The sequence below is a fragment of the Labrus mixtus genome, chromosome 24 (assembly GCF_963584025.1).
Source record: "Labrus mixtus chromosome 24, fLabMix1.1, whole genome shotgun sequence".
Taxonomy (NCBI): Eukaryota; Metazoa; Chordata; class Actinopteri; order Labriformes; family Labridae; genus Labrus; species Labrus mixtus.
This window is the reverse complement of record NC_083635.1, coordinates 13,203,058-13,215,557: the sequence shown is the minus strand read 5'-3', so window position 1 is coordinate 13,215,557 and position 12,500 is coordinate 13,203,058. Positions and strand designations below refer to the sequence as shown.

The 12,500-nt window shown below is 42.0% G+C and overlaps 1 protein-coding gene across 4 annotated transcripts in view; it reads right to left on the bottom strand.

The window, feature by feature from the left end:
* The window catches only part of LOC132959487 (neural cell adhesion molecule 2-like), a 277,538-nt gene that overhangs the window by 32,293 nt on the left and 232,745 nt on the right, over positions 1-12,500 (bottom strand). For all 4 annotated transcript variants that reach the window (XM_061032520.1, XM_061032522.1, XM_061032521.1 and 1 more), the window contains exons 10-14: positions 9,150-9,337; positions 8,428-8,524; positions 6,633-6,806; positions 3,379-3,498; positions 2,202-2,323 (exon numbers count right to left, since the gene is read on the bottom strand). In XM_061032520.1, coding sequence (XP_060888503.1) covers positions 2,202-2,323; positions 3,379-3,498; positions 6,633-6,806; positions 8,428-8,524; positions 9,150-9,337 — 701 coding nt within the window. The remainder of the gene's footprint in view (positions 1-2,201; positions 2,324-3,378; positions 3,499-6,632; positions 6,807-8,427; positions 8,525-9,149; positions 9,338-12,500) is intronic.

Sequence of the window (12,500 nt, the reverse complement as noted above, 5' to 3'; positions counted from 1 at the left end):
TACCAATTTTAGACATAAAGACGCTTTCATAGTCAACATCCAGGACACAGATGTGACAGACTGTGTGTGCACCTTCTATGTCTGTCTTCATACCAGATCACAGCCTGAATAGAAGATGTCGTCGATACAGATGTGTTGATGAAATGCTTGGCTGCACTTTGGACGATGCATTTTGAAACTATTTCCCAGCGTTCAGCACATTCAGGTTGAAACGTTCTTCACATTATGACTCAAACTACAAACTAACTAGAATACTTTCATCATCAGATATTATCCCCTCTCAACAGATTCTGCAAATATCTCTTCATAGAGAGATGAACACGTTCCCCCAATGAGTTTTCAAGTTGTGCGTACAGCATGATGTTGATTATGAGCCTTATTGGTGTAAATGAGACAATAAACCAGGCTGTGCTTTAGGGAGAGTGGAAAAGTTGCAGCTATTACATCCTGGCAACCAGGACAGAAGCACAGAAATGCACAAAATCCAGTCTTCATAAGGGGCTTTAAAAACCAGCAAGTCAGTTTCTGTGTCCGCTGAGGACAGAAGATCAGCACGCTGTGAAGCGTCCACCTTTTGTCTCCTGCTTAGCTTCCCGTCTCCCTCTCCAAAAATGACTCTCCTTTCCACGGCGTGCGTCTTCATCTGCAGCAGTGTTATTTTAAACCTCTGTCACTCTCTCAATGAGACACACAAAACGCCTGCTTGGACACATTAGCATCGGGCAGAGAGGAGATTTGGACCAGCCCAAATCCACTTAGTCCTGTAGAGAGGTTTTTGTAAGAGTGCCATCTCTTCTGCCTGCTGGCCTCAGCTCAGCCGCTCGCCTTATCTTGTGACTTTAAGCTTTTTAGATTTTTGATTTTACACAGAAATCAACTACTTCAATGGATGAGCGCGTTCTGAGCGCCTGTGTGTTCTCTCATTTAAATCCTGAATTGCAAGTGACATAAGGAGAGAAAAATAGACATTCTCAAGCAGAACATTATTCATTTTGCCAATCGACGGGAACCTATCAGGCTGGTGAGTCACGCACGCTCCACCAGCAGGAAAAACACATTGTGATGCCACATCCTGCGTCGCCATTGTGACAACCACAAAAGAAGAAAATGTGTGGTACCGAGCTGTTTCTGGTGTCTTTTATGGGGGAGACAACTACACACACACACACACACACACACACACACACACACACACACACACACACACACACACACACACACACACACACACACACACACACACACACACACACACACACACACACACCTCCTCACAATCCTTCAGTGCTCGTTTTACAGAGCGGGAGAAATCTCGGTCAGAGGTCTGATGTGTTTGAGAATGAAAAAAAAAGAATCCTTCGAGGGGTGTACATGATAACAAAAAGATAATAATCGTATCTTAACTGCACGTATACAGAGCTTTTCTATTCCTCCCACAATGCAAAGCGCTTCCCAGCATCCACTTTTTTTTACACACATTCAAACACTGATGGGAAAGAGCTACCAGCTAGGTGTTTCACATGCAAAACTAAACATCCAGTCCATTCAATATTTACTCACCTAGATCTAAATCTGAAATAAAATGTCACAATTTTACAGTTTACCTCACTACAGGGGGTCAAACACCTCAATTGTTGCCCTAAATGTTTTGGCCTAACGTCATTCAAACAGAGTCAAATCTGTGTTTTCTACTTTCAGCTGCTTCTTGATTCCAGACAAACTGCTTGTTGTTGATATCACATCACGTCGCTAACTAAGTCTCTGCGTCGATGCGATAAAGAAACCTGTCGCACAGTGCAGCAGTGTGTCTCACTGATGTGTGTCTAATGATTTTCTGGACCACAGAAGAGCCGGATGTCTCACAGGAACACGTCAGATCACACTCTGACAGCAGAGGCGACACTGTGTTCGATCAGTGATCTGTTGACTTTGGTCTTGTAAAGAGAAACAGTCAGAATGGCCCGGGTGCTGCTTTGAAAATAAGGTCATACGTTGGAGACTTTTAGGTTTAAATATGTTTTGGATTTACAATTTAAAAGACTTTCAGTGAATAAAAACATCTTGAATATGGGCTGTCAAAGGATGTCAAACTTTTTATTATTATTCTTGAATATTCTTCTTGTTGTCATGACTCAGACTCAATCATCCAGACTAGAACAGAGCAGCCATGTTTCAGTGTAAACTACCTCAGTATTACTCACAGTCTTGTACTTGACTATGTACTCCACGATGGGCATCCCTCCGTCGTCCTGCTTGACCAACCCCAGTCTATACGCCTTCCCCATCCCCCTCTGCCCGTGGACCGCCGGCGGACTTGGCTCCCCTGAGGGAGAAACAAAGAGGAGGTTTGAGCAGAGATGCAAAAACAACACATCCTGTTAGTGTGTGTGTGTGTGTGTGTGTGTGTGTGTGTGTGTGTGTGTGTGTGTGTGTGTGTGTGTGTGTGTGTGTTCCAAAGGAGCAGGTGGCATTGTGAGATATGAGATAAGGAAGGAGAACAAGGAGAGAGGGAGCTTTAAACTGAGTTAAATTCACATTACAAGGCCTCTCCCACTGTTGCTCTAACTCATGACGACTGCAGGTTCTTATTATTCTGTGTTTTTTTTTTGCTAATTAGGACTTCTTCTAACAAGCATTCATCCTCAGGAGCAGCGTATCAAAGTATTCCTCGCGATGGCCTCGCCTGGATTTACTGCGATGCCGCCGAGCCAGATTGCCAGAATAAATAAAATGCTTATCATAAAAAGCCCGTGCGGTATATAACTTTTAACGCTGCGCTTTTAACACCAGGACACAAATGTGACAGGATGTATTCGGAGCGCCAATAATCTGGATTCACATCACTGAAATATGAGGCGGTTGTAACAGTCAAATATGAGCGTGCATGAGTTCAGTGAGGAGGCAAATAGGTCTCATTTCAGCCTCCAAAAGATTCTGCAATATACTTCTTTCTTTTCTTTTACACGTCTTCTTCTTTCAATGCAAATACATTTTTATATCTGCTTTCACTGCCACATTTTCCAAGATTTGACATTTTCATACGTCAGGGTTTTGCACTTTGAGCATTTGTATAATCCAGAAATGCAGCAATAATTACCCGTTTAGCCAGTCGCGTTGTAATGAAGACAAAGTAGTTGTGAATTAAGGGATTATGTTCAGAATATGGAAGTGGCTTTCAGAATAAATCTAAAAATCCTTTTTAGGTTGGATTCAATTTAAAGCTCCAGTGAGAAGCTTTCAGGCTATGCCCTCTTTGTCTCCCCCTTGTGGACAAAATGCACGATTTCTCTCTGCACATCTTGTTAATTTTTGTATCTCAGAATGCGGCGTCTGAAATACATCTCAGCATGTTTTCTGACCCGACTCCTCACTACTTACTGATGGGTAAAGTCTGGAAGGACTCCGTGTGGCTGAACTCGCCCTGACCCTTCCCGTTGACAGCTGCCACCCGGACCTCGTACGTCGTGTTGGGCTCGAGTCCTGTCAGCACCACGGTCGCTGCAGAGAGAGGCAGGAGCAGAGGTTAAGAGATCTAAAAGATATTCCATGAACCATGCTGAAGGCGAGCTTTTTCTTTCAGTGGAACACTTTGAAATACTGCAGGGAGGAAACCCAGAATTAGAAGCAGCATTTCCCCAACATGACAAGTTTCTTTTACGGCATCCTGTTGAATGAGAAATCACTCAGAACTCATTCAACAGGTCTGATTGCAGTACTTCATCGTGTAGCGCACCGCAAGAGCCCCGGCTCTATCATTAACCTGTTTCCTGAGATCTGCTGCGTTCTACATTTAAACATCTCTCACACTTATTCTCCTTTTTGCAGGAACATAACGATCCTTCATTTCATGCTGTGACTTCATTTCTCTTGATTGAATTGAAACGTAGACATCATGGTCGTGGTTAAAATCAACACTTCATTGAAGAACTTTTAAAGTGCTGCATCTTGGGGGCATTTCTGGACCTTTTCAGGTTCCTCATGGTAATATCCTCCCTGCACAGGTTAGGTCTGCAGAGGAATGCTTGTCCCAGCTTGGTGTGGAAGACCTTGACGTTCCTCCAACCAGTTCAACACCTTTGGGATGAAGTGGAAGGAGTGCGAGGAGGACCTTATGTCCTCACATCAGCGGACGATGACACTAAAGCTCTTGAGGCTGAATGGGAGGAAATCCCTGCAGCAGGTTACAAAGATCTTTCTCCCCAGAAGAGAGGAGGTCGTATTGTTTTAAAAGGTCAGTCAGCTGAACACTAACTAGTTCAAACTAAGATATGTCCAACATTTCCTGAAAGACAAAGGTCAAGTAGCTTTAAATGGAAAAAACTTGTTATAGAGAGGAGTGAGGATGAAGTCCGTCTGCTCTTCATTGTTTTGAAGCTCAGCTTGCTCATTCTTGTTTTTAAAACTCATATTTCTTGATTTTCTGCTTTTTATTTTGTTGTCTTAATTCAGTAGCACACAAACGATTCAGGTCCACTTTCTATTTAGTCATTTTGTTCCAGGTCAGGTCTCATTCTCTCGAGATAACAACGCTGGTTTCCCTGTGACAACAAGTGACCCTCAGAGGTGTACTCGGGATCTTGACGAATGAAATCATTATTTAGGGACAGTAACATGAAGAAGTGGAGATCTGGAGGAAACAGCTGGAAGTTACTCGGTTATCACAGGAAAAACAAAGTCCCCCTGTGGCCTGATCTGCTGGGTCTATGTGTGGACCAGACGTCCCCTCTCTCTCCTCTCAGACCCTCAGAGGTCGAGTTTGGATATCTCTGGCAGAATTGGGAAAGTTTGGTATACAGACACTGCTCTCACCTGTAAAATCACTCAGACACCTTCACTGTAATGGTGTTTGAATGTTTCTTTACTGGAGAATATCCCTCTACCATAGTATTCAAAAACTGGAAGGGGGTGGGTGGAAATCTTTTGAGAACATCGTGCATCGCTATTAGAAAAAGGCGACATTGAAAGCAGTGTACAATCTGATGCTTCTCTTTGTAAAATGCATCATTTATTGAAGTAAAGAGGAAAACTTCATTATCAGAGCACATTACAGATCCTATTTCTGTCCTCCAGTCACTCCCTCTATTTACATAACCTTGACTTCTCAGAGAGGCAGCGTAATGAGCTCGAGTGAAAGTTGTTGTTTTTGTCACTCTGTACAAATTAAATACTTGAATGGTAATAGGTGCTTTTGCAGTTCTTTAGTCTTGGAATTGAAAACAAATTCTGCAATTTGCAGCCGCTGCCGGTTTGCTTTCCAGGCCATAAGCAGACATTTCAATTTGGGCGAAAGCATTGGAACGCAGCGAGTCCAGGCTTCTCATTATGTTGAAGGGTTTATTTGGTGAGGATCTTCTGCTGAGGGGATCTGAAGTGGATTCTATGATTAGATGAGAGCACTTAGCCGCTCGTAATTAGTCTCTTTCACAATTTTAATAATTTGTTTGAATCATGGAAAAGGGTCACATTTAACTTAACAGTCTGATTTATTTTTGAAGTACTGGTCCAGATGTTTTCTCCTCTTTTTTTTTCACTGCATACCCCTCCTTCTTTCCTGTTTTTAAAGGATTATTTTGGGGCTTTTATTAAGAGAGAGAGTGTTGAATGACGTGCAGGAAAGGAGCCACAGGTCGGATATGAACCTGGGCCGCCCACATGGAAGACCAAGGCGTCCTTACATGGGCTCCATGCACTAACGACACGGCTACCAGCAGCCTTTGGCAGGTTTGGGATACTTCCTGTGTTCATTATTAAAGCGCTAACTCGGCAAAACCTGCACGCTGCAGTTCTCCTCTGATTAAAACGTTCATATCTGATGATCTAATAATAACGTGCTGTATGATTGTAATCACATGGCAGTATACATAGAATTGTGTGTGTGTGCTGACGTGCAGAAATGTGAACCTTTTTTTTATTATGCATGCATGTATAATTAGAATTATGTAAATATATGTTTGTGTACTGTACATATAAATAACTGTGTATGTTATTTCCTTTAGCTTCATCATTTTAACCACTTTAAGTTAATCTTTTCTATTCTTTCATATTTTCTTTCTCTCACCACATTCACCATAAACACTCTTCTTTAGTAGATTTAAACACTTCTGATGCTTCATTGTCTTGCTGGGTTATGATGAAAGTGTGTCCCATTGTTTAATATTCCCCTCACTGTATCGCTGCATGACATTGACTCTGAAATGAAGAATATTAGTGATAAGCCCTCCAGGTTTGTCAGACCTTCTTATCACCTGACCGTAAGTCCTCTGGCTTCCACTGTCTGTCAATCTTTCCTCCTCTCCATGTTGTACTGTCCAGCAGCAGGCTCAGAACAACATGTCACCATCGAGGAGGATTTGAAGGTTTTGCATGACCAGCTGTTGTTTGATCATCAGTCATTTTTTTTATCTATGATTCTACATATTTCTGGAAAATAAAACTACCTTTTCATTCAGGATATTTGTCGACGTGTTATTGGTTAAACAGTAAAAATGTGAAGCTAACATCATCTGAATCAAATGCTCTACAAATGTTATATAATCAAGAGATGCTGAAAACAATGAGAACCTTTGTTGGAGATTAAGAGATAATAAAAACCTTCAAAGGGTCGTGTAGATCTCTATACAAAGACCACTCACTCTGTACACTGTGTGACTTGACGGCCCTCCAGTCCTGAGAGCCCACCTCCTTGTACTGAACCAGGTAGTAGCTGATGGGAACGCCGCCGTGCGAGTCGGGCTTCATGAAGGTCACGGTCGCTAAGCGCTGGGAGACAGCTGAGAGACGCACCGAGTACGGATTGGACGGCACATCTGGTAAGACAAAAATAAAAATAGATCAAACACGGAGTGCATGTGAAACACTTTCTTCATCAGTGAGTGATGTGAAAAAATCAAGGCCGACGTCAGGAACAGACAGCTCCTTCCTTCATGTTGAGGCTCAGAGAGGGATGAACTCAGCCTCGGGTGCATTACCCGTTAAACATCCTCATTATTAAACCTGGATGCATCGACGCCTTGCTAACCTGCATCATCTTTACTAAGTATTTATCAGGGAAGTTTACAGTGCAGAAAGTTTCAGTTATGTATCCACACACTGTTCTCCAACTAAAGACAGACGGGATTACTTTTGTTTGCACTATCTGCTTTTTAAACATTGCTGTACATATATAAACAACACAACTTCAGAAGGTCAACACTTTTTTAAATTTATTTTATTTTATTTTATTTTATTTTTATTTATTTTTTATTTATTTTGATTATATTTTATTTTATTTTATTTTATTTTACTTTATTTTATTTTATTTTATTTTTATTTATTTTTATTATATTTTATTTTATTATATTTTATTATATTTTATTTTATTTTATTTATTTTTATATTCAGGTCTAATTACAGATTTTTTTCCTGAGCTGTTTTTAGATTCTTGTTTAAATCTCACATATTTTTTTATCCCTGCACGGGTTATGTACATTTCTTGTATAAATCTATTTTTAATTGCACAGTTTAAGTTTGATTCATCTAGAGGTATTATTTAAATATTTTTTCCCGGTTAATATATATGTATGGGGGGGGGGGGGGCGTCAGTTTTGTGGTTTAATTTGTAACAAATGTTTCATGTCATGTACGTCTTGTAACCTGCTACTGGATGATTTGAATTTACCCTCAGGATCAATAAAGTATCTATTTGTCTATCTTACTGCACATCATCATTACACACATTTAAACATCCTTGAAGTGAGTTTTGGGGAGAAGGTTGAACATCCCTGAGCTGAAAAATAAAGTTGTCCTTGGAGTTGTTTGAGTAAAAACAACAACAGATGTGTTCTTTGTTAGTTTGTTTCTCAGGTTGAAATCATCATTTCTGCTGTTTTTAAAGACAGTGTCCGAGCAGCTTCCAGTGGAGATCATCTCTCTGGAGACTCCATTACTGACCCAAACCTCCACACATGCTTTAGTGTGTGTGTCTGTGTGTGAAAACAACTTCCCAAACGCATTGTTTCCTCCGAGACGACATGTCAGGTCAGCTTTTCTGCTCTCTACTTTTCTCCTCAGCCGGAGCAATTCAATCTGCACTAAAGATAATTGGACTGCACTATTGTGTATTAGCCCGAGCTCCCCGTAAATTAGGGGGTACTTCAGTAAATAGCGAGGGGTATGGTAAATCAGCCGGCACTATTTGAGATTAGGCGAGGCTCAGTAGGGGCCTCGGCGCTGTAGAGGAATCTGTCTTTGTGAGGATTGCAAATAAGGCTGTTAGCGTCAGTGGAGAGGTAGAGGGTTACACACAAGTTGAGCGGTTGGAGTTAACTGTGAGAGCAGCCATTTGGAAAAAAAAGGTGTGATTTCCCTGACTCATCACATTTGGGACTTCATCCTAAGTCACAGATCGTGTTAGCTCAGGTAGAGGGGGACACGGATCTGTTCACTCACCTGCTTGTGCCAGGATAAACTCCTGGTATCGCACTCCGATGTTGTTCCTGGCTGTGCAGTTGTAGCGGCCAAAGTCCCTGTCGGACATCGGAGTGACCTGCGACCAGGAGGGAAAAGACAAGGTGAACTAAGAGGATTATGGTTCCTGAAGATCTACAGCAGCGGTGTCCAAACTCCAAAATTGTCGTGTTAGAATCGCTCGCGGCCCACAGGTTTTGTTTTTTAAAATATAGTTTTAAAAATAGTAAGGCTTTGTAGATCAGAATCAAAAGGCTCGCTAAAGAAACCCTTTAATAAAAGGAAATCAAATATTTAGATTTCTTTGTTCTACTTTATTTGTTTTGTTCTCAGAATCAAGCCTGGTGGTTCATGTTTTTAGAAAAGCTTTCTTCATTTAGCTCAGGTCATTAAATGGTTAAACAACAGTCCGCTTGTTTGCAAAAACTTTACATACGTTTTTTTTTCATAGTTTACAAAAAAATGTGGAAAATAGTAAAAAAACAACAACATACATGTTACTGAACATTTTCTATTTGAGGAATATTGTTCAGCTCTTGTTAACATGAAAAATAAAAATAAGATAATGTTCCGATCTTAATCAAAATCTAATGATTCTTCATTTGAGGTCACGGGCTGCAAAAAATCCCCTCAAGGGCCGCAAATGGCCCTCGGGCCGCACTTTGGACCCCCCTGATCTCCAGTCTGCAGGGCCTTGTACCCACCTCCAGCACAGACTTGCCCTCTGCGCTGTGCACCCGCGTGTTGGCCGTCCCCTCTGCAGAGATGGTGAAGCGCTCTCTCCTCCACAGCATGGTGGCCGGAGGGTTGGACATGACGTCACAGCTGATGTTCACCGGGTTCCCCTCCCACGAGTAGAAGATGGTGTGATTGGTCAGGAACTTTGGTATATCTGGAACAAAACACCCGGCTTCGTTTACAGTGCGAATCAGTTTTTGCTCTTAAACTTTAAAAAGGAATATTTTCTGGACATGCCCAAAACTTTCTGGTTTCTGGTGCTGAGACAATATGTGGGACACTCCTGTTAATGGGCACCAAACCAATATGATATATGATACATGAAAGCCTTTTGCTCCCTAATATTATCTAAATGGACGGACACATGGCCAATGGATAAGAGAGGTCATGTTTCCTGTCCACTCAGAGAAAATCAGATATACGATAAGAGGTCGCACCAGGAAATTCTACATCACTTTGCAACCATTTTGATCTTTTGTTGAAGCTCTGACAGCTAACAACATAACGATGTAACATTTTTATTGTTTTACTATTGTTTCTGTTTTGTTTTTTAATGTATTTGATTATTTTCTGTCTGTTATTTATTTGTTTATAAGTCAGTTTATTCTTCTTGTTATTGTCTGGCTGCAGGCTGACTGATGATCCAGTGCTTAGGGGGATTTGGGGATTGGACAGGTTTCCTTTCTGACTCTATGCTTGTGCTGTTGTTCTTTATGTTTATGTGATATATTTGAAAAATAAAAATAAAAAGACCTTGATCAAAAAAAACAACTTTAAAAAGTAATAGCTGGGGCGCGTAATGGTTAGGGCGCGCGCCCCATGTATTGAGGCTGTCGTCTCAAGCGGGCGGCCCGGGCTCGCACCCCACCCGTGGCCTCCCTCCCGCACGTCGCCCCCCACTCTCCCTCCCCGGCCTCCGACTCTATCCACCGTCCCATCTCTACATTAAAGGCACAAAAAGCCCCCAAAAAAATCTTTAAAAAGTAGTAGCTGGCGTGTTTGGAATTTGTGTCAGCCAATTAGATTGAGAGGTGAAGCGGCGCCCGATGATCAAAGACCCGCAAACTCCTCAAGAGGGAGCAGAAACAGTGTTTCATTAAGTTCAGCGCTGGAAAGAAAAACTCAGCTGAAGCGACGTCATGCTGGTGAGGGAAGAAGAGATCTTCATTATGATCATCTCCCCGGGAAGAAAAACAAAGGATGTAAACAGAGTAACGAAGGGCAGTAACGGACGGCGGCGGCGGCGGCGGCCGCGTGTGGATTTCCTTTTGGCCCAGTCAGCCCAGCTCAGCCGGAGAGAGGCATTATGGTTGTTTTATGCCTTCTGCAGGATTCCATTAAAGAGATTGATGCCTGGCGCTCTGTCACAGGCGAGGACGCGTTATCCCCCCGCAGCCTGCACTGACTTAGTAAATGAGTTCATTAGCTCGGCGCCACGCTCACACTCCGCGTGCGTGTGCGTGTGTGTGTGTGTGTGTGTGTGTGTGTGTGTGTGTGTCTGCAGAGTGGGAGTCGAGGCTCACAGCGACTTGTCAGCAAAACAAGTTCACAGTGAAAATGACAGCAACTTGTGCCTCCTGGTTTTAAAGTGGGTGACTGCTGCATGTGAGGTTTGTTTTCTCCACACGCCGGATGCCATTCAACTTTTTTTCCCTTGAAATGTCAACTTTTTCAAGGCGTATGCAAAGAAGGTTTTTGAAGGAAATCCATGAACCTAAAAAGTCACCTCAGCCTCAGGAGGAGAAAATTGGTTTCCACATGACAGAGAGACACCATCCCTCCTCACTGTCTCCTGGAATGGATTTGTTTTTCTGCCCTCTTAGTTTGTTGTTCAAGGTGGAAATGCTTCTGTTAACAAAAAAAACCTAAAAAAAAAAAAAAAATCGTCTTTCCATCGGTTCTCGTTCAGACGCTCTCGTAATGAACCTAATCATTTCATGGCCAAAATGGAGATCTTTGCTTCAGAGCTCATTAGGCAGGGGATAACCCGCCCCAAATAATCCCAAACAAGCAGCGCTGAGGGATGGGCGCACTCGTCAGGAAGCAGGGGAGCTGAAACCCGAGGCCATGCATGATATCCGCTCACTAATTAACCCTTCTTAAAGCTGCGTGTTGAGAAATGTTTATTATAATGTAATGATCTCAGGGAAGAAAAGCAGCCGGTGTGGAAAGAATTATTAGAGCGTGGTTGAACTTTTGAACTCGAGAAAGACTGCAGGAGATCACGTGCTTCCTGAAGAGTGGCTGATTTGACGGCCTACAAGTGTTTCATTTACACATTACAGATCTGATGGGGGGGGGGGGGGGGGGGGGGTATTTAAGTTGAACAGGACTCAGTATGAGATATTTTAGTCGCTGATAAATCTACACAACTAGTCGCTTTCCCTCTCTTGCAAAACGTCAGAAAGACAAATAAATTCATGAATTGATGAATCTAGAACATCTTTACTGAACTGAGGAGGGGCGTTACATAGAGCTGGGAAATATATGGAGTTTTTAAGATATGTCGATATATTTTCAAACAACATATAGGGTAAGACAATATGGTTAATATGGATATAGTTTATGTTTAATTAAAATAACGTTACAGAGGTGCCAGGTCACCTTTTGACTGTCTGTCCCTCTTCACCCTGCTCCTCCTCTCTCTCTCTTTTATTGTATTTAAGGAACATTTTTATTTTATAATATTACTTTTTACAAACAGCTAGTTTATTTTTCATGTGTTTTCACTGTTAATAAAATACATATGGATATATATCGAGTGTCGACATTCAGCTAAACAATATGGAGATATGATATATTTTGGTCCATATCGCCCGGCCCTAGCATTGCACATGAGTTAAAGATATAACTGCTGTAGTGTGTGGCATCAGTTTACCTGCAGAAGAGCAGAATTTTAAAATACTACTAAAAATGTAACAATATCATCTCTGTTCTTCCATAACACAAACAAAAGTTCAACTCCTAGTCATCTGATTTTTTATTGGTTTTAGTGTTTTAGTTGGAGGCTCCTGCTCATCAAACTAGACAGTCGTCTCTCTCTCTATCTGTCTGTCTCTCTCTCTCTCTCTCTCTCTCTCTCTCTGTCTCTCTCTCTCTCTCTCTGTCTCTCTCTGTCTCTCTCTGTCTCTCTCTCTCTGTCTCTCTCTGTCTCTCTCTGTCTCTCTCTCTCTCTCTCTCTCTCTCTGTCTCTCTCTGTCTCTCTCTCTCTCTCTCTGTCTCTCTCTGTCTCTCTCTGTCTCTCTCTCTCTCTCTCTCTCTGTCTCTCTCTGTCTCTCTCTGTCTCTCTCTCTCTGTGTCTCTCTGTCTCTCTCTGT